Source organism: Phodopus roborovskii, unplaced genomic scaffold (assembly GCF_943737965.1).
Source record: "Phodopus roborovskii unplaced genomic scaffold, PHOROB, whole genome shotgun sequence".
Taxonomy (NCBI): domain Eukaryota; kingdom Metazoa; phylum Chordata; class Mammalia; order Rodentia; family Cricetidae; genus Phodopus; species Phodopus roborovskii.
In genome coordinates this window covers 12971482-12992956 of record NW_026126485.1, presented here as the reverse complement: position 1 = coordinate 12992956, position 21475 = coordinate 12971482, and the positions used below count along the sequence as shown (strand labels likewise).

The window sequence follows — 21475 nt, the reverse complement described above, 5'->3', positions numbered from 1 at the left end:
AAAGTAGTTCCAGTTTTGGCAATGCTATCCCTACAGCACAGGAGTTCAGTGTAACTCTCTGTTATGAAACAGCTGTGAAGAAATAATGTACCCTGTTTATTGTCAGTATTCACCCAAAGTCTCATAACTCTTGTACAATAACAGCAAGTGTGCGCTTAATCTCAGTGCTGAGGTGACATCCAACAGTAGATGGATTTTCACAGTAAACACAGGTTGGCCTCAGTGGCAGCTTGACTCACTAACCACTTCCTGGGTGTCACCTTGATTAACACACATCATCTCAAAACAAACTTCTGAGACTTCTTTGCAAATATTTATTTTCTTCAGGTGGGTTAGCAGTCCTCTTAGACCACTGCAATATCTGGGTTTATTTTGAATTGCTGGAGCTGAGGAGTACCTGCAAGAAGTGTCAAGGGAAGAAAATGTACACATACAATTTCCAAAACCATAAACCATTAAGGCCGTTTGAGGAAGCTGTAGAGCTGAGGTACAAGGTAATCCTTGTAATGCCCATCAATGAATCCTTTCCCACTGTTGTGCACAAACCAGCAGGGAACATCTGTTCCAAATACTATGTCCGTCCTGTAGTCCTTCTGTAAGCCTCTGAAAGGAAAATGGTGTGTATGCTTAGGGAAAAGACAGCACAGTAACAAGACACAGCTGCAAACCACACAGCTCTTTCCTTTGTTCATTGTGCCTTTCTACTCTCTACCTACCCCTACTCCTTCCCTGCCCCTCAAGTTCAAAGAGGTGTTAGTGCCTGGAGGTTGGTGCTAGAAGAACAAGGAGTAACCAGTGTGTCCTCAGATAATTAAGACAGCCCTCCTAGATGCTGGCCTACAGGGGTTCTTCCAAGGTAACAGTAGCAAATGAATAGTAAATAAAAAGGGAAAGGTTAAATAAAACTCAGTGCTATAAGCTAATCTGTGCTATCTGATGACTCTGAAACTCAATTTATGGATGTTTTATTTAAGGGCGATGACAGCTATTTATAAACAAATTCAAGTCTTTCCCTTGGAAGACAAAGACGCTAATATTTTATGCATATGGCACATTGCCATCATTGAGCCTTGAAAGAATGGAGTGGGGCCCATTTGGTTTCATTGGAAATATCACAGGAGTTTGTGAAAAGGCTCAGTGTTTGCTTTTTGTTGTAGAAAAGATAATCTGCCTATGATGTAAGGCAGTTGCTAAATGGGTCTCACCATTTCTCCATGCTTACCGATGTCCATTAATAACTCACTGTTTTCTGTCTGGTACACCATTTGGGTGGTGTACTCATAATCCACCATTTTAGTGCAGGTGTCCATTGGGGCATATATCATAATTTTGAGATGTAATCATCACTGTAAAGTTACATTTTAATTTTGTGAAAGATAATATCATGTCTGTACTGTTATTTCTAATAAGGAAAATTAACTGCTTTATAAAATATCAAAACAACAAAATTCTTTAAAACATTAAATTAAGCATGAGGGAGACCAGAAGGAGGGGAGAAAAATTCAAAGATTATTATAGTTTATACTCAGAATGCTAAATCCCCACTTTGAATTGAAGCATATGGATGTGATGCATGTAAGAAAACCTAACCCAAAATACACTCAGATTATCCATATTCAAGAAGCCCTTACATAAAAATATGCATGCCTTCTCTGGCACTGTGCTTCCTGGATATTTTATGATCTTCTGGTCAACATATCCAATTATTGGGTTTCTAATTATAGGGCTCTAACATGCAAATGAGAGCACTAGATTAATTCATGTTGGCCTTTCATGATATGTGTGCACTCGCAATCATTATTTGCATTTAATCTGGGCTATTTGACATGTCCTATTGTATATGTATCTATTGTCAGTGACTTGTGGAGTTTGACAGTATTTCAATTGCTTTTCCTTATACAAGGCCTACCTGGTGACAGTCAGCTTATGTCCTTTCACTTCCATGCTTGCCTCTGGTTTTCCTGGATCTTTTCCTGGTCTCTCATTGAAGATATGGATGTTTGGCTCATTCATGAACTGCCCTAATGACACAAAAAGCACAGACATTCATTTACATGGAATCCTAGGCCTGTAATTGCTTTCAAGTGGCAATTTGGTCCCTCTACAGTCTTTATACTTGACGTTACCTTTCTGCCCTTCTGATGACAACAGACAAGATAGGCATTGGAAAGTGTAGCTCAGATCATAGGAATAAGGTTGTTTGAGATGCCACATATTTACACCAAACCTTTCTCAAAATACCTGTGTATTGCTGAGTCTACTTGTCCCAGACCTCCTAAACCAAGTCACCTCTCTTTGGTCACAGAAAAAATGTCAGAGCATAATTCATAACCTGTTTTGACACTTGTCTTGCCACATTAGTGTTACTGGGCAGATAGCCTTGACCATTGCATTTCCTGGTCACCCTGCTGTTTTGCCACTTTCCCCCCAATTTTTTTTTTTCCAGACAGGGTTTCTCTGTGTGTAGACCTGGCTGTCTGGGCACTCTGTAGACCAGTCTGGCCTCAAACTCACAGAAATCTGCCTGCCTCTGTCTCCCAAGTGCTGGGATTAAAGGCAAGTACCACCATCTACCAGCTACCTTTCCAATTTCTAACTGGAGTTGTCAAAAGTTGCTACCTGCATGTCCAGTGTTTGACATGCTTTACCTAAGAGTCCATGTGCACTGGGTGAAAACTTATTTGTCGGGGGAATGTAGATCCCTAGAAAGTCCACATTAACTGGATGCTTCTTCCACACATGATGTAGCAGAACAGAAAAGAACATCTCCTCATCCAGGGTAAGAGTCACAGATTTTCCTTTCTTCACGGAGATAAGCACCCTATGTAAAAGTCAAAAGAGAACTAGTTTCTAGATGATTCCAGAACAGACATTTTATTAAATGTTATTTTATCTATTTACTGGGTGTGTCTGTGCCCATTCATGTTTCCATGTGTGTGTTCCACAGTACACTAGTGCAGGTCAGAAGAGGACAACTTGCAAGGGTTTGTTCTCTTCATCTACTCTGTGGGTCCTGAGATTGAATTTGGATAATCAGTCTCAACAGCAAGTGCCTTTACATACTGAACCATCTCCTCAGGCCCAGAACAGACTTTTTTTTTTTTTTTTTTAAAGCAAGTCATTCTCAGACATAACAGAGGCTCTTCATTGAGAGCTTCGCCATATCAGTGTAGTGGAATATTGCACATCTGTAACAATCATTGAGCAGGTCCTAGTGAGAAGACACTCTTGGATATAGTGCAATCATACTGCTTGTAGCTTATTTTTCAATGTAGTTACCTACAGATTTCCATGGACAAATCTGCTTACTGATGCAGCACACACATATTGAGCCCTTACTGTATGCCATATATTGTGGCTTGCCACTAAGACACAGTGAGCTTTGAAAACAATTCCTGGTACCAGGGATAGCATAGTGGATGAGAACGACTTCCTTGAACCTCGACTTCTTGTATTTAAAATGACGACTGTATGTTCTCTCCTTGTGATGAGCCTGGGCTTCTGCAGCCATGTTCCAAGGGCAGATTGGAATCAAGGTGAAATAATACTTGCCTCTGATTCCCAAAACGAGCTGTATCGGACCAGGACAAGCTAGTTGTAGAAGAACCATAGCTCAGGGTGATGGTCTCTGTGCTGATTTCTATTTTCATGTCTTCTTTTTGGAAATAAAATCCCAACTTTCCAAAATAGGTTCTTAGCTTTCCATTCTCTGCCTTTTTGGCACCAATAAGCTGACCATTGACTAAAATCCCTGTAAAACAAAAGAGCCTTTGTCTCTTTGCTTGCTGAATATGTGGGCACCACAGTTTGCTTATAGAATTTGACAAGCTGAGAAAATAATTTTTTCATAATATTTTTCTTTATAAAACCTTATTTTGCAGTTAATGCTTTTATTATAAAATAATTAAAATACCATCAGCTAGCTCATGCTCAAAATACGTATTTTAAATTATAACTGCCTGAAATGATCAATAAATGTAATTTAGTTTTTCACTAATAAAACTTTTAAAACTGTAAAATATCTAATAAGCTGAAAAGGAAAAGAATCCCAGATATTCGCCAGGAAGCATGGCCATCATGTAATTAGTTAATTCAAATATAATCTGCTTTTATCTTACCTAATTCTGGATCAGACACCAGGCTAAGGATTTTTCCAGGTTCTGAATTAATATTGAAACAAATATTTTCTTGGCTTTTCGGTAGGTAAATGATGAAGTGAGGGTCATTTTCCACTAGAAAATATACAAGGGAAATGTAAACAAAATTATAAAAAGGAACATGATTTGTGTTATTTTTTGGGACAGGATCTAACTTTGTAGCCCAGACTGTTGTTGAATTTGTGATGTTCTTGCCTCAGCCTTGGGAATGCAGGATTGCAGGCATGTGTTAGCATTAACCCCTGTTGTCTTCTTTCATCCTTCAAACTATAAAGTTCATTCTAAATGGTCAACAACTACTTGGTTCATTGATTTATGTCAAAACTGGGCACTAGAGGGCATTGTTAAAAGTGTGAAACACTTTGGAAGACAAATATGGTAATTATTTTTCTTCTATATAATTACAGTGTGTCTGTGATGTTTTGAATAAGAATGTCCCCATCACTTAGGTTCATATATTTGAATGCTTAGTCACCAGGGAGTTGCATTACTTGAGAAGGGTTAGGAAGTGTAGCCTTGTTGGAATAGGTGTGGTCTTCTTGGAGGAAGTGTGTTACTGAGGCTGGGCTTTCAAAAGCCAGGCACACACAATCTCTCTCTCTCTCTCTCTCTCTCTCTCTCTCTCTCTCTCTCTCTCTCTCTCTCTCTCTCTCCCCCTTCCTATGGAACCAGTTGTAGAACTCTCAGCTACTTCTGCACTATGTCTGCCTGTGTTCCACTATGCTCCCTGCCATGATTTTAATGGATTAAATCTCTGAAACTGTAAACAAGCTCTCAATTAAATGCTTCCTTTTACAAGAGTTACTAGAACACCAAGACACTTTGCTTGAATTAAATTGTTTTATGGGAGACAATGGCTATTTCTGCCATTCTACTTTACTGAAATGCTATCAGTTAGGTCAGTAAACAATATCCACTCAGTCCTACCATATTGAACTGATGTATTTCTAGGCAAATGGAATGGGACCCATGTTTAAGCTAGTCAGTGTGGCTTTATCTTTTGGTAGGGTAAGAAATAGACTGAAGATCTCCATGCAACTTTATATATTCTTAAAATCCTAAAGTTTATGGGTAAAAACTAGCTAGACTTTGTTGAGTGCCTAGATAGGAGAATCTTGCTTTATAACTACTCTATATCCATTATCCCATATTGGAGGTGATGGGGATAACAGATAATAGTTTGAAATCAGTATAGTCTGATTCAAGGCCAGCCCTTTTGTTGCATCAAACAGTAGACTAGAAATATGGACAAAGCCTTGTAGCCTTCCTTGGAAGATCATTTTGAAATAGGCTGTCTTGTGCTTTTTGCTGCAAAAGCTTTACTGTGCAAAGTAACAGAGTGCATGGCTCACATGCTGGATATCATAGTGTGTCTTGTTCTTGGGAGCCATTCATTGTACAAACCCTGCACACTAATCTGCCACACAGGGTCCCTACTCAGGAGTGTGGCTAAAAGGAACATTATCATCATCAAAATAGAAACAGCAAATCTTCTGGGGCCACAAGTAATACTTTCAGAGATAAGCTGCAGGAAGTGAGACAAAGTGACTTAACATGTTCACCCTAAGTCCTTGCTGTTTCCTTATCACACAAGGATGCTTGGTGTGTGTAGATAAACAATCAGAGTCTCCCCCAAACCCTGCTGTACTGTGATATGAAACCTAGGGCTTTGAACACACTAGGCATGTGTCCTCTCACCGAGTGACATCCTCAGCTGTTCTTTTGTGAGATGAGTTATTGCTATGTGGACCATGTTCACCTCAAACTCAAGGTTCTCTTCTTCTGTCTTCACCTTGAGTGTTGGGATGAGAGGTGCCACCCACCCAGTCTGGGGTTAATGTTTTTTAATCATTTTATGTTTTAATTTTAATTTATTTTTCATTCAGACAGGGTTTCCCTAAATAGCCTTACACCTATGATCTTTCTACCCCAGCTTGGCATTGCCAACCTATGCTACCATGCTGGCTTAACAGTCTTAAGACACTGGTCCAGAAGATTATTTTCTTCTTTTTGAAAACGTATTTATTGTGTGTGTGTGTGGGGGGGGGCCTGTGTCTATGTGGAGCATGCACGTGGAGTTCAGAGGATGAGTTGTGCTAGTCTCGTCTTTCCTACCATGTGGGTTGCAGGATCGAACTCAGGACAGTAGGCTTGTTAGCAAGTGCCTTTATCCTCTGAGCCACCTCACTGGCCCAGCTGAAGATTTTTTTTTAAAAAAATATGAGTCTATTCAAGAGATGCTAGACATCTGCACTTGTATTAGCAACAGGAACTGGCCTTCCACTTCCATTTCAAAAAAACCCACATGCTTCTGGGTGTGGGACCCTCCCTTATGGAGAGGCCCAGAAGCACTCTTAGAATGTCTGAAGTCTGTTCTCTAAGAAAGAGAAGGATGCAAAGCACATGCAGACTCCAGGGGCTGCCAGGAAGTAAGTGAAATGACAAAATCAGGGAACCTTATAAACCGGGGTTGGAGGTAAAGGGAAACCTGGGTGAACCCTCAGCTGCATTTACTTTCTGTCATCTTTAACAAGCACTAACTATAGAGGTGACACAACTGAGCAATTGAGTATTTGTCTTCTAGCTTTGCTGTGGGTAGCATTCCTGGTGATAACAGTGCCTAGGTTACTCCTCACAGACTTGAAGACCTTGTTTATTAAAGTCATTGATTCCTCCCTGGGACATACAGAGGTGTCTAATGGATGACCTTATGATGTCACTCCATCCTCAGATGATGCTAACACCTCCTCTTCTGAATGTGCATTTCACAAAGGCCTATAGAGTTTAATTGTATGTTTGTAAACCACAGATTCCTTCACCTTCAATCATTTTATCCCACATATCAATCACTCTTTATTTGCCCTATAAATATCCTCAAGCCCTAGGGGATGTGGCTTTGAGAGCTTTGTCCTCTATCTCCCTATATTAAGCCACAATATGAGTAAACTTTATCTTTTGCAAAGTTGGTCGTTTCGGTAATGGTAAGTGTATGTGGATAAAAAGACAACAGTTTCTGTTAATTCTGGGATGAAGAGAGGAGATGCATTTACCTTTATGTTCTCCAGGTGGCGCCTTTGTCCCACATGTTGAGAGGGAATGGGTCAAAAAGGTTGAGGACAACACAAAGGAGCCTCAGTGCCCAAACTCTCCAAGAAATACATGTTATTGGCTTTCAGATGATCACATTTACTATTTATGCCCCACACATGATGTTATGCAAGAGACAATGAAACATTTGGTTAAATAATTTGATAGTTCCTAGTCAATAATAACATCCACTTACTGAGCAACTAGCAAGTGCTTTACCAAGCAAGGCTGTTCATTAAATGTGAAGTTATGCTCCACCAGTGCATTCCCATGAGTAGAGTATCTCTTTGACTTCAAACGGTTCACTTCATACAGTTGGAAACAGTGCTGGGTATGGATTTGTCCTATGCAAACTCGTATCCTGAGGCCTACCCCTCAAAATGTGATAGCATCTGAACATGGAAACCTTGGGAGTTCCTTCGGTTCCCATGAGGTTAGAGGATGAGACCCTGATGCTAGGGTTAGCATGCAACTAAGAGAAACCAGAGCCACTTCAGTCCCAGCTATTTAGTTGCAGCAGGTGCAGTCAGCGAATGCATGGAGCTGTTGTCTCTCCATGGAAGGCAGCAATGCCTGTAAATGCCATCTAGTTTCTCAAGACATGGTGATTTTGCTAATTCATGGAAATTCACATGGAGTCCTGATGGGCTGAGAAGGGAGAAATGCCTTACCTCGAATCACATGTGGAGGTGGAGTGGACTCAAGTGGCTTTGCTCCTACTGCAAGCATGGGCATCACCGGTGTCGGGGATGGACTGGCCCACGCTGGGATGGAACCTGAGGCAACCTTGGTGCCATAATACAATTCACCTGTGTAGAAGAACCCACATTCATTAATGTTCAAGATACTCTTCCATAGAAATTGCACTCAATTTAAAGTGTCTGATCTTTGCATCCTCTTCCCCCAACCAAAGGTTCTCTGCTACGGTTTTATTGCCTCTTTCTTTTAAAAAAGTGCAGTGCTAGGTATCAAACCCAGTCTTGATCATGCAAAGTAACCACTCTACTATTGAGCTTCAATCCACCACCTCCTCTTTTTATTCAGAGCCCTCTCTCCTGGTGTTTCCTCTGGCATCATACTGCAGGAGCCTGTGATCCAATTCTTCCAATATCTAGGACTATAAATGGGTCTGCAGTAGAAGGAACTACTCTGTTGGGCTGGGCATAGTGACACATGCCTACAACCATAGCACTCAGGAAGTAGAGACAGGGGGAGCAGGAATTCAAGGTTATCCTTCTAGATAGCTGTTACCATTGAACCCACTGGAAAAAAAAAACTCGGATCATTTTAGTGTACACTCTCAAGACTATGCGAGACTCTGCATCAAGGAGGCTAAGGATGAAATCTAATTGATCCAGAGGTCCTCTTAGCCTTGGGATAGAGGCGTGTGTGGATATGTCTGTGTGTATGTATATATGCATATGGGTGCACACATGTGGGGAGGTCAAGGTTTCCTTGACTTTTGTTTCTTAGGAGCTGTCCACCTCATGATTTGAAACAGGGTTTCTCACCATGACCTGGGGATGGATGATGTATGCAGAGCTGGCTTGCCACTAAACCCCAAGAATTCCCTTGTCTCTACCTCCCTGGTGCTGGAATTAGGAGTGCATGTCACTACACCCCGACTTATAGGTGGGTGCTGGGTATTGAAATCAGGTCCTCATTCTTATAAGACAATAATTTTAGTGACCCAGCCATTTCCCCAGCCTTGTTTTCTAATTCATGCAGGTCCCCTGCTTCCCACTGAAAGGCCCCAGGAACCAAAGCACCAGCTAACAATAGTGTAGTGCTAAGCAAAACTGACTCTAGTGACTCGGTAATGATTCCTTTATTAAACAAAATGTTTGTCTATTCTTTCCTTTCAATTAATATTAGAGAAGGGGATTTGGAGAGATGACTCAACGGTTAAGCATGCTTGCTACTTTTGCAGAGCACCTGAGTTTGTGGTTCCCAGCACCCAAACTAGCAGCTCACAACTGCTTGTAACTCCAGCTACAGGGGATCTGATGGCCTCTTCTGGCCAGCAGGGACACCAACACACACATGCATGCACTTACACAGACACATAATAAAAATAAATCTTATAGAGAGATTAGAGAAGTAACTGTCAAATGATATATCATTAAAGATTTTTTATTTTGCTTTTTAAAAAAGTTTTTTTTTATGTTTTATGTGTATGCCTGCATATATGTCTGTCCACATGCATGTTTTGTACTCACACAATCATTAAGAGATTGGATCTCCTGGAACTGGAGATACAAATGGTTTTGAGCCAGCATATAGAAATTAAACCTTCATCCTCTGAAAATGCACCAAGTGCTCTTAACTTCTGTATCATCTTTCAAATCCCTCCTTTACTTGGAGACAGGGTCTTGTTATGAAGCCTAGGCTAGTCATGAATTCACTAGGCAGCTCAGAGTGGCCTGGGTTATCAAATCCTCCTGCGTTGGCCTTTGGAATGCTGGGATTCAGATATTCATAATGTGTCAAATAAACCTGAAGGAACAAAGCTTGAGCACTCATGGACGCAAGCTGGGTGCCAATGGATCAGAGGTGGGAACAGAGGCTTTGGGACTTCAAGATAAGACAAGAAAGCCACTTGTTGACCCACGAGGTCCCAAAGTACTGACCTGAGCAGCAAGAATGGTCCTGCGGTGGTGAGTCAGCCAGCATGCGCTCATCCCCAGCTTCATTCTCAATCACCATGGCAGTGAGTGGAGTCACAATATGATGGTCTAGAGACATCTGCAAGATTGTTTTTGTGATTTTCCTTTTGATGGCAGCTGTAGGAGCCAGACTTCTGCATTCAGGAGATAGATTGAATAATATCACTATACACAAAAGGTGAACTTGTGGTCCAAACCTCTCCACTCACCTTTCTGATAATCAGTCAAGACCTGGGTACAGGGTAGGGTGCCTAAGGCAAGAGACAAATGGAACCAGCTTCATGAACCCTAACATTTTACCTAGCTATTTGGTCTCAGAGAAATATTTTTAAAATTACATTTATTTGTTATATGTGTGTATGTGTGTGCATATGTGTGTGTGTGTGTGTGTGTGTGTGTGTGTGTGTGCTCATGTGCCACAGTGCCCTATGGGAAAGTCAGGGAAAACTTGTGGGAGCTGGTTCTCTCCTTCCATCATGTAGGAGCCCAAGATCAAATTCATGTTGGCAAGCACAGTCAAATCCTTTATCTGCTGAGCCATCCTGCTCTCCCCTCAAGGAATTAATTAATTAATTAATTAATTGAGTCAGGGTTTCTCTGTGTAACAGCTCTGGCTGTCCTGAAACTCACTTTATAGACTAAGCTGTCCTTGAACACACAGAGATCCACCTGACTCTGCCTCTTGAGTGCTAGCATTAAAGGTGTGCACTGCCACTGTCCAGTACCCACAAAGGATTATTTTTAAAAACTTTTTTTCAGAACAGTTTTAGGCTTATGGTGAAATTGAGTAAAAGGTACTGAGGGTACTCCATGTATTGCACCCACCCATAGCCTTCTGGTTTACAGAATTCTTTACCAGAGAGGTACACCTGTGACAACAGATGAACATGCATTGACATATAGATTAATAGTTTACACAGGGGTTTACATGTATATGCCATGAATGAGTGGATATAATATACTTATAAGAAGATACAACAGATCTATCTATCATCACAGAGTCACAGAGTCATATAGACTAGCTCCTCTGCCCTAAAATGTTCTATAACCCATCCATCACCTGAAATTCCAGCAACCACTGATCTTTCCACAGGGCTTTAAATATCAATATTTAACTTCCAGAGAAACTTCTCTATATCTTTAGGTGTGGCCAATGTACTTCTGTCTGAGGAACAGGGATATTTCTTTCTTCAAAGCCACAGTTTGTAGCTACATATATTATTTTTTTTAAATAAAATCTTACTGATATCAGGTATTTTCTCTGTGAGTCTAGTTATATGGGGGTTACAATTCTTGTAACTCAGTTCAACAACCTTGGTCCATCTTCCTAAGAATTTGATCTGAGAGGTAAAGTGGGTACTTTTCAATGATCCTCTTGAAACTGGTACATGTGGGCAAGGATGCTCCAATGAGAAGTTTTGTGTTAGAGTTGAAATAAAGCTCGACTGAGAAGCCAGAGATGGCATCAGGATCAAAGAGCTGTTCCTTGGGAGACACCAGTCACAGAGTCATACAATTTTCTTTTACCTGCTTTCTAAAGGAAATGAAAATGGACTATTGACATGTGCAACAACATGGCTAAATCTATCAGGCATCATGCTGAATGAAAATGAAAAAAGGGTTTTATGTGGTTATGTGAATGGACAAAACTAATCAGTGGTGATACATGACAAGATAGTGGCTTTCCCACATGTAGAAAAGAGATCCTCTATAGCTGTGTATCTATAACAGGATGGTCATTACACTGAAGGTGATTTTATAAACATATACTTATATATAATTATCTAAGATATATAATAAATATAAATATATATACACAGATATGTGTGTATTTAAAATGAATGCACTCACCACATCTCACGTGACATTTAAATTTTAAACATTAAAACATTTTATGTGTATAGATGTTTTGTGTGCATGTATGTTTCTTTGTGCCACATGTATACAGTAACCACAGATATCAGAAAATGGCACTGTATCCCCTGGAACTGGAATTACACAAACTTGTTAGCTGTCATGTGGGTGCTCAGAGTTGAACTCAGGTCCTCTGGAAGAGCAGCCAGTGATCTTAACTTCTGAGCCATGTCTCCTGCCCCATATGTTAATAAAAAGAACACAGGTAACACAGCTTTAGTTAAAGTGCTAGGAACCAGTTAGTAATAATCCAATCCCTTCATTTATTTGATACATTTCTTGGTTCCAAATACTTCTTGCTTATGACTTCGAATATTCCATTTGCTGTTTTGTTTATGGGAGTTGTACCCAGAACCTTTGTGTGCTAGGCAAAGGTTTTTGTACTAAGCTAACCCTTGACTTCAGATATTATAGATGGACATTTCATGTCTGTAGATATCCCTTCTTGCCTTACCTCTCTGCTAGCAGTTGGTTGATTGTGAGATAGGCCCATAGTTTTTTGGTGAAGTTAGGGTCCGCATGCTTGTCTTTTGATAGAAAATCCTCTAGGTCATCCATCTGACTTAAGGTTTCCAAGACCAATTCTGTATTAGCCTGGACAATGGAAGCATCAGTTGGCACCCACAGACAAGAATTACAGTTAACTCATCTGCTGTAAATGCATTTTGAGGTTATACAAGGAAGAGACTAGATAGGTTAAGTGTACAAACTTCAGAGACTAGGGTTGGGTTTGGGAGAAAAAGTGAGGTTTTATAGAATGGCTCAAAAGATGGCAAAGATGTGTCATGCCTTCCCTCTCAACTTCTGCTTCTGTTCCACACACAAGAGACTGGGGTTGCAGGATATTAGCTTGTTAACATAGAGACAATGTATAAAGGGGAACAGTTACCATTAGCTTGTTAACATGGAGACTGAGTAGACTAGGAGACCAGTCAAGGTTTTCTTGCTAACACAGAGACCTAGTGTACTAGGAGACCAATTAGGATTTTCAGAATAAACAGGAAAGCACAAGTACCGAAGTCGCAGTAATGATGCTCTGAACTTCAGCCAGTTTGCTTGGATCATATTTTCCTGCCACCACTATCTCAGAACCTCCAAAGTAGTTGTGGAAACTATTTTGAGTGACATCTGTCACTGATGCCTGGGGGTAGTTGAACTGAACATTCCTCAGCAATGGAGTAGAGACCTGGTTGTAAAATTTCTAGAAGTCACAGGAAAGAACAAAAAAATCCATATTTTGTTATTTTCATATGTCTTTGTAGATCTAAAGTATTTTCCCCTGAGGCTTCTCACATACATAGTAGATAACTTAATCTATTTGCATGGATCTTTGGGATGATGGAAATGCCCATGGTCATGAATTCTGGGCTATAAGACAAAATCATGCTGTTAGGAAATTACCTACAATTTAAGAGCCAGAATTCCTCCCCTTTTTGTTATAATCAGAAATGAAAGTTTGTAGGCATTCATAATAAAACTTATCTGGGTTGAAATAACCTGAATTAGAACAATATCTTTTGTGTGTCCCAAGCTGCAAACGCTATGCCTGGCATTGGCATCATCTGCTTGTCCATTTAATAAACACACGAGTCATGAAAGAGGATATAATCTGTTTTCTAGTCTCTCTCAAGTCAGTCATCATGTCTCCCTTTCTCTTTCTTTGTGATTGATAACTAAATAAAGAGGCAATTGATACTGAAAGTGTAAAACCCTAAGTGGAGCTCTCTGGCTTCAGAATGGCAGTTATGTCTGAACAGAGTTCCCTGAGAGGTGTAAGGTTTAGGACAATTCTGAGCTCAGTTCAACTGTCTTCTGAGGGAATCGGTTTCAGGGAGTGGGGCGATGTTCAGGAAAGGAGCAAAGAAATGCTACCTTGAGCTGAGAGGATGTGTCTCGGTTCCCGTAGATCCTCTGAGCAATACCACGGTTTTCATTGGACAGTCTCTTCAAAAAATCATAGTCGACATCAAATCCTATCCCCAAACTAAACAAGGAGATGTTATCTTGGATGTTCTGCTTCACATTTTTCTGAATTTTGGACAATTTGAGTTCACCTGAAGTTGGCAATGACAGGAAGGCAAGAAGGACCAGTGAGAAGAGATAAATAGCAATACTTCTCAAAACTAAAACTACATTTGCCCTTTGACCCAGTAAGATAAACTTCAGAATTTTTAAAAATAGATCCACTCATTTGTAATGTGGCGCCTACCCACATTACTTGGGTATAGTGACATTAGAAATAACTCAAAACAAGTCACCCATAAGGGACCATGGTTAGCTTGTGGTGCAACTGAGCTGGGAAAGCCTATATAGCCACTCTATGTATTTATACTGAATATTCTAAAATGCATTCAAAAGTTTTATTAGCACATGTTAATTCTGTGTAAAATGGGTTTTGTAATGATATCTTGTACATGCACAGTATGTATTTCAAGAATATTCACCCCGTATCCACTTTGTGGCTCTTCCCACTCCTGCTTATCTTTCTCCTTTCTCACTTTCATGTTCAAAGACACCATGTCTTTGTTTGTGAGTGTGGGAGAGTGCGAGTATATTCATGTGTGTGCCGGTGTTCACATCTAAGACATGCATGCAGAAGCCAGAGGACGACACTGGGTTTCTCCCTGTATCCTTCTCCACCTTATTGCCTTGAGACTGGGTCTCTCACTGAACTGGAAACTTGCTATGTTGGCTAGCCAGGCTGTCCTGCAATCTCCCAAGAGTCTCCAGTCTCTGTCCCCACAATGCTGACTTTACAGGGATGAAGATCCATGGCCATGTCCAGTTTTTTTTTTAAGCAAGGGTTCTGAAGATTTTAACTTGGGTGTTTATGGTTGTATAGTAAGTGCTTATAATCCTAAGGCCCCGTCAAAGTTATCTAACTAAAAAAATTACTTACTTTGTGGGTATTAATGGTTTGCCTGCATGCATGTGTGTACACTGTATGTGTGCCTAATGACCTCAGAGGTAAAAAAAAGAGCACTGGATCCTGGAACTGGAGTTAGAGATGGCTGTGAGACACCATATTCGTACTGGGAATCAAACCTAGGTCTTCTGCAAGAGCATGTGCTCTTAACCACTGAGCCACCTCTCCAGCTCCTCACAGGAATTTTTAAAAGACCAAAATCAAAGTAAATGGACACATGTAGGGTGTCTGTATATACACACTCACACAAATATGTGTATAAAGTAAAACAGGAATGAATTAGTGTCTCAGGAAGCTAGTAACCAGAGACTAACTCCAGTGCAGAAACTGAATGATTAGGAGACAAGAGTAAGAAACAGGCATAATTTTAAAAATATATATTTTTTCTTTCATTTTTATAATTTTATTCAAAAATTACATCTAAAAAGCTACAAGATGTGAATGGAGAAAATAGTGGCTCTATCACAAACACATAACAACCCCTCAGGTTGGTCTCAGTACTAATGAAATGACTGCTCACCATCCTTCTGAAATCCTGGTTGCCATTGTGATAACTGCCTCCCATACTTTTATTTCATTCAGCTGTACTGCACTGGTTAGGCCCCTTCTTGTGTACCTGACAACTCATTCTTGCATGGCATCTAGCATTCATTATTCCTAATACTTGTCAATATAAAAACACAAATAAAAATAACAGCAGGTAATAGGAACAGGGAGATACTGAACCCATTTTGTAGATAAGAAAAATGATTTATTTAAAGGTTGCCCAAGCCAGCAGTCATTTCTCCCATGGCAGTTGGAAGGGATGTGAAGAACAATGGAAACTACATTCCTGTGGGAACCGAGATAAATACGTGCCATTCACCACTCCCATCTACCATCTTCCCAGACCTAATGTTGAGGAAATAAATGCATTTCCCAGCATGCACTAGCAGTTCTCACAATACAAATTAGAGCTCAACCTTAGCTTTCTGAGCCTGTTCTGTGGGAGAGGAACAGAAGCATTCAGAGCAACGCTAATGGCTGATGGCTGGATTAGCACCTGACCATGTGTGGCTGGCTTTATACCCCTGAGGACTTTCTGCCAGTGCAAATTCATTCCCAGACACTTCCCCCTTTCTGGTTGGTAATACTGCTGAGATGATATCCTATTCTGTTTTTGCACATTTCTGTATATTTATTTTCTTTAAGTTTTATCTTTTTATTTCTATTTGGATGCCTTTTATCTTGTTTCGGCTCTCATTATGCAACAGCAAATAGTCTCACACAAAATTTTAAAAAGATTGCTCCTGGGTGTTCCTGAGTCAGGAGACTTTCTTGCAGAAGCCAGAGTTTAAACTGTTTTAGAAATGTACATTACAGTTCCTGCATTAAGCAAATAACATTCTTAAAAAACGACAGTGAAAACATTTGTCAATAGAAAACTGAAGCAATACTTGCCCACTGTTGGATCTCCATCAGAAACCAAAACGATCAGAGAGACTGAGTCAGGGTTCAACATTCCCAAGTTACTGGCTTCATTCAAAATGAAAATTGCTCGCAGGAGTGCTTCATTAATATTTGTACCTGTTAAAGTAACATAACACACACACACACACACACACACACACACACACACACACACACACCATAACTTAGAATCAAGGTTCATCTGTCTACTAATTTGCTCAATGTGAAATTCATTTGATTACTTTGTAAGTAAAAAATCTCTGTCCATGTAGATTTCACAATGCAGTAAATTATTAACTCTAAACTATTCCCTTAGAGGTGAATAAGTCCTCTAAAGCATCGGTCTGTCATCTTGTAAAACAACAAACTTAACAATCTAAATGACCTTGCTGAGATGCTCTGGAAGGTATTTGCATTTTTTTTTTTTTTTGGTAAAATAATGGACTGTTTAAAGACATGTTTGAGCTATATTGTGTGCTATTCTTTTTCCACACACAACATTCATTGTTTTATGTATAAATAATGCAGACTTCTGCAGACTGGGCAGTTTAGTAGAGAACAATTTTTGGTGGTTGTTGTAGACAAGGTTTTACTGTGTAGTCCAAGTTAAAGGCTGGCCTTGAACTAACAGTTGCTCAGGAAGACACTGAATTTGTAATTCTTCTATATCAGTCTCCTAAGTGCTTAGATGGTGGGATTTATCACAGCTCTCAGCAGGGATGGTGATTCTCTAGTGAATCTAGACTGAACCCACTCACCTCCACTAGGCTGGATTTTCTCAATGTATCTCTTGGCATCTGTAATTTGTGTTTTAGTAGCTGACACTAAATCATTTCTCCAGGTTCGAACATTATGGTTGAAATCAACTACAGAGAATTGGTCTTCAGTTCTTAAGTCATCCAGGATGGTCTTCATTGCCTCAACAGTCTAATTCAAAAGAAAACCAAGAGGGCTCATTGCATACACTACAAACTGAAGGAGATGTCAGGCGTCCCATTACTGGCTCAGTTCATCTCCAAGGACAGACTCAAGATCAACTTATTAAAGAAAATTTTTGTCAGTCCATACAGCCAACACAGACCTGTCCTTTATGTCCTAAGCATATACTGTTGGATTTTGGATGCTCAAGTTTCCTGTCTTCTATAATACACCCATTTATTAGTTCTACTTTGAGACAAGCAACACAAATGTAAGTATTCCCTTGGGCTGCCTGGCACATAGCAGGTACTTCACAGATACTGGTTGAGTGCAGGAAGAAAGGAAGGAACAGCGAGGAAGCATCTGTTTTAGAATAATGATGTGTTTTACCAGGGGCAACTATTCCTTAAAGAAACATAGGACAATATATGAAGTTACTGTGTGTGTGTGTGTGTGTGTGTGTGTGTGTGTGTTTGTACATGTACATGTGTATGTATGCATGTGGAGGCCAGAAATGAACCTTGGGTGTCATTCCTCAGGTCTATCTACCTAGGTTTTTGAGACAGTCTCTCACTGGCCTCCCTTTTGCTGATTATGCTAGATTGTTTGGTCTGTGAAACTCTCCAGTTTCTGCCTCCGATGCTGGTATTATAAACACATGCTACCATGCTTGATTTTTTTTTTTTTACTTGGGAATTGGGGATCAAACTCAGGTCATCATGGGAGATGTTAGCAATTATACTATCCCTTCAGCCCTGGTGTAATTTTTAACTGTCAGAACTAGCATGGAGGTTGTACTACCGAGATCAGGTGGGAAAGAGGCCAAAGGTGCTGCTCAACTCATGAAATGTGCAGGGCAGCCTCCCACAGCAAAGAAGAACCACATCAGATACCAACAGTACATTCTGTAGTGCAGTACAAGCTCAAGTGGGCAGGGATCATCCAAGGTACCAACTTTTTTGGGGTTGTTACCAAGTAGTAATCACTTAAGGTGGTCAAAAAAATGCCTTCCAGTGATGGAATAGTTAGTTGATTGTTCAAATTAGTTGGCTTAATGAGTAAATTAAGAAATTACCTCTGGGTAATTCCTTTAATCTCAGATAGAGACAGAGACAGAGGCAGACAGATCAAGGGCAACCTGGTCTACAGAGCAAGTTCTAGGATAGCCAGGGCTACACAGAGAAACCCTGGCTCAAAAATCTTGCCCCACACCACCACAAAACCCCCAAACACAAAACAAACAAACAAACAACCTCACTAGTTGTTTAGACTAGCTTCTGGCCTATTAATCAAAGATAAGCTTATGTTGGTCTCTGAACTAGAAAACTTGAGATAGTATAATTGTTACCTAAAGGAATGACAATGTAGATAAAAATGATAGACTAAAGTCTGGGGAGATGGCTTTGTAGGTTAAAGAGCTTACTGTGAAAGTATGAAGACTTGAGTTTGGATCATTAACACCGATGTAAAAACCAGATGTGGTGGTGTGCACACATAATCTCAGCACTGAGGGAGCAGAGATACAGAGTTTCAGGAATTTTCTGGCCAGCCAGTCTAATCTAAAAGGCTAAGCTCTGGATTCAGAGAAGAGACTCTTTCCAAAGGAAAAGTGGGAGTAATAGTGGGAGATCTCGAAAGTTCATCTATGACATTCATGTGCACTTCATAGACACAGACATGCAAATGTACATAATACACACACACACATACATACGCACGCACACACACACGTGCAATAGGCATGTGATGATTTTAAAAGTTACTTGTGACTAATATACTAAAGTCAAACACCATGCTGAGACATGGCCGAGTGAGAAGAAAGACATTATATAAGGAGGGGGCTTTTCTCCCTCCCTCCTTTTTTTTTTTTTGGTTTTTTCAAGACTGGGTTTCTCTGTAGCTTTGGAGCCTGTCCTGGAACTAGCTCTGTAGACCAGGCTGGTCTCAAACTCACAGAGATCCGCCTGCCTCTGCCTCCCAAATGCTGGGATTAAAGACGTGCGCCACCAACGACCAGCAAGGATGGGACTTTTCAAAACGTGAATTTGAAAACAGCAAGAGAGGGGAAAGGAGGGGAAAGTGTGGAAGCAAAAAGTTTGTTTGTTTGTTTGTCTGTTTTTTGTTTTTCTGAGGAGGCATTAATTTTGGTATAAACCCAGTGGACATACAATAACCTCACAAAATTAGGAAGGCCTGTCACCCTCAGTCCGTTATTGTCAGTGAGAACAGTTTCTGAGTAGGGAGTTAGAGAGAACATTGAAGTACTGCATTATTAAATGAGAATCACAGGAGGTGAGACCCTCACCTACCACCACAAACAAGGAACCCTTACCTGTTTCATCTTTATTCCCCACATGGAGCCACTAACATCAATAACAAAGAGGATGTTTTTAGGAATTGGGTCCAGGTTCTCAGGAGCAAAGAAGTGCACAAAATATCCATTAAACACCTGGAAAACAAAACATGTATGAGTTAGGTGATGACCAATGTTTGGAACGTAGGGAACGGAGGCTGGAGACTACAGAGAAGAGGGGGCCTATGGGAGAAAGAATCACATGTACCAAAAGATGCTCCTCTCGTACTCCTCTATTCTGGGAGTCTAAACCCTTCTTGGTATTGTGGTCTCACCCCACTCTGTTTCATTCTGCCCTATTCCATCCACTTCATTCAGTCTTTATCAAGCCTCTGTCCAGGAACTCTGCTAAGCAATGGTGGCTGAGGTAGTCTCCGCCCTCACTGGTCTCAACCAGTGAGGGTACAGACAGCTAGCAAGGCTTTTCAGCACAGCATACTAAGTGTTATGACTAGGATGGAAGTCTCCAAAGAGATGGTACCCACACTGGACCCTGGGAGATAAATTTAGCACAGTCTACCATTGTGGGACTTGGAATCAATGGGGAGAACAAACACCTGCTGATGGGCAACTTTAATTGTCAACCTGATGCAATTTAAAGTGATCCAAGGAGAGAGTCTCAAAGGAATGGTCTACATTGGGTTGGCCTGTGGACATGTCTGTGTATGTGGGTTGTCTTAATTAAATTAACTATTGTGGGATGACCCAGCCCACTGTGGCCATCACTATTCCCTTGTCAGGGGGATTCTGAATTTCATAAGAATTGAGACATTTAGCTCAGCTCAAGCAAGTAAGCAAGTGAGCACGTATGCATCCATTTATCTTTTCTCTTAACTATCAATGTGATGTGAATAGCAGCTTTAAGCTCTTGTCGCTGTGACTTTCCTGTTATGATGGACTATGACCTAAAATTGTAAGCTGAGTTGAAATAAGCCCCCTTTCTCCCCTAAGTTATTTTCCTTTTGATCAGGGTATTTTTTTTTTATCAGAGCAACAGAAATTAAAGTAGGACAGCATGCCAGCACCCTTACGTTCTTTATGTAGGATCTGGAGGTTGAATTCAGGTCTTCATGTTTGCATGACAAATACTTTACCAACTAACCCATTTATATAGATGCTTTCATTTGTTTTTTAATGGCATACTGGATGATTCTTGGATGCATATCAGAAAAATATGATCCTAGTCTCTTCTCTGTATCCTGAACACAACTAGAAGTGACTCACAGGCCAAGGAGTTTGTTCAACTGCAATGAGATTTATGATCTTAGCTTGATAGTTCTCCTGGAGCCAGTTGTTACTCACCTCAAGCTCCCCAGCCTTCTCTTCTCTGTTGACATCATACATCACTACCAGCTCTCCATCCACTGCGGTTTTAGTGCAGTTGGGGCATTTTCTTTGTTGTGCTACTGTGGGCTTGAAGGAGACATGTGCCTGCAAAGAACAGGGACATCAGAAGCTAACTTTTGCTCTCAGATCCTGACAAGTGATGGCTTAGCAGTTGTTCCTGATCATGTACACAGGAAAAAAGCCTGCCGATGGCATCCATTGGCCTAATAATTTTGAAAATGATAGAGTTAGAGCTATTGAGTGGAGCATCCAGCAAACTGGTGCTGTGTTCCCCATACCAAGCCTTTAAAAAAGAAATTCAAAGAATTTGCCCCAAGATATTGTGGACGGGATGGCTCCCAGATTTAAAAAGAGTCTGTGTAAGTTCTTAGAGGACTCTGACCATCAAGACAAACACAATTAAAATTAATATTTCTTGTGATTTATGAAAATTCTCTATGTGAAAGGTATATCTAACTACTGATCAAGTAGATGACTTGGAAAATAGAAGGTTCCAAAATTAAATTACATAACTGGAAGTGTTACTTTAATTTTTATATTTATTTTATATTTATATTTCATAGGAAAAAGCCTTTGACGTCCTCTCAGACCACTACCCAGAGCACAGGAGAAAGAGTCAGGACCTAGTGACTACTTAGATAGCTGGCAACGTGCAATG

The 21475-nt window shown here is 40.4% G+C and overlaps 1 protein-coding gene across 1 annotated transcript in view; it reads right to left on the bottom strand.

The window, feature by feature from the left end:
* Nucleotides 1-344: 344 nt before the first annotated feature.
* Itih2 (inter-alpha-trypsin inhibitor heavy chain 2) overlaps nucleotides 345-21475 on the bottom strand; it is a 34463-nt gene continuing 13332 nt past the window's right edge. The window contains exons 8-21 of the mRNA XM_051194831.1: nucleotides 20773-20901; nucleotides 19450-19566; nucleotides 16958-17126; nucleotides 16191-16316; nucleotides 13697-13878; nucleotides 12840-13025; nucleotides 12279-12418; nucleotides 9875-10044; nucleotides 7916-8053; nucleotides 4119-4232; nucleotides 3553-3751; nucleotides 2649-2821; nucleotides 1910-2021; nucleotides 345-603 (exon numbers count right to left, since the gene is read on the bottom strand). Of these exons, the coding sequence (XP_051050788.1) occupies nucleotides 456-603; nucleotides 1910-2021; nucleotides 2649-2821; nucleotides 3553-3751; nucleotides 4119-4232; nucleotides 7916-8053; nucleotides 9875-10044; nucleotides 12279-12418; nucleotides 12840-13025; nucleotides 13697-13878; nucleotides 16191-16316; nucleotides 16958-17126; nucleotides 19450-19566; nucleotides 20773-20901 (2103 nt within the window). The 3' untranslated portion in view covers nucleotides 345-455. The remainder of the gene's footprint in view (nucleotides 604-1909; nucleotides 2022-2648; nucleotides 2822-3552; nucleotides 3752-4118; nucleotides 4233-7915; nucleotides 8054-9874; nucleotides 10045-12278; nucleotides 12419-12839; nucleotides 13026-13696; nucleotides 13879-16190; nucleotides 16317-16957; nucleotides 17127-19449; nucleotides 19567-20772; nucleotides 20902-21475) is intronic.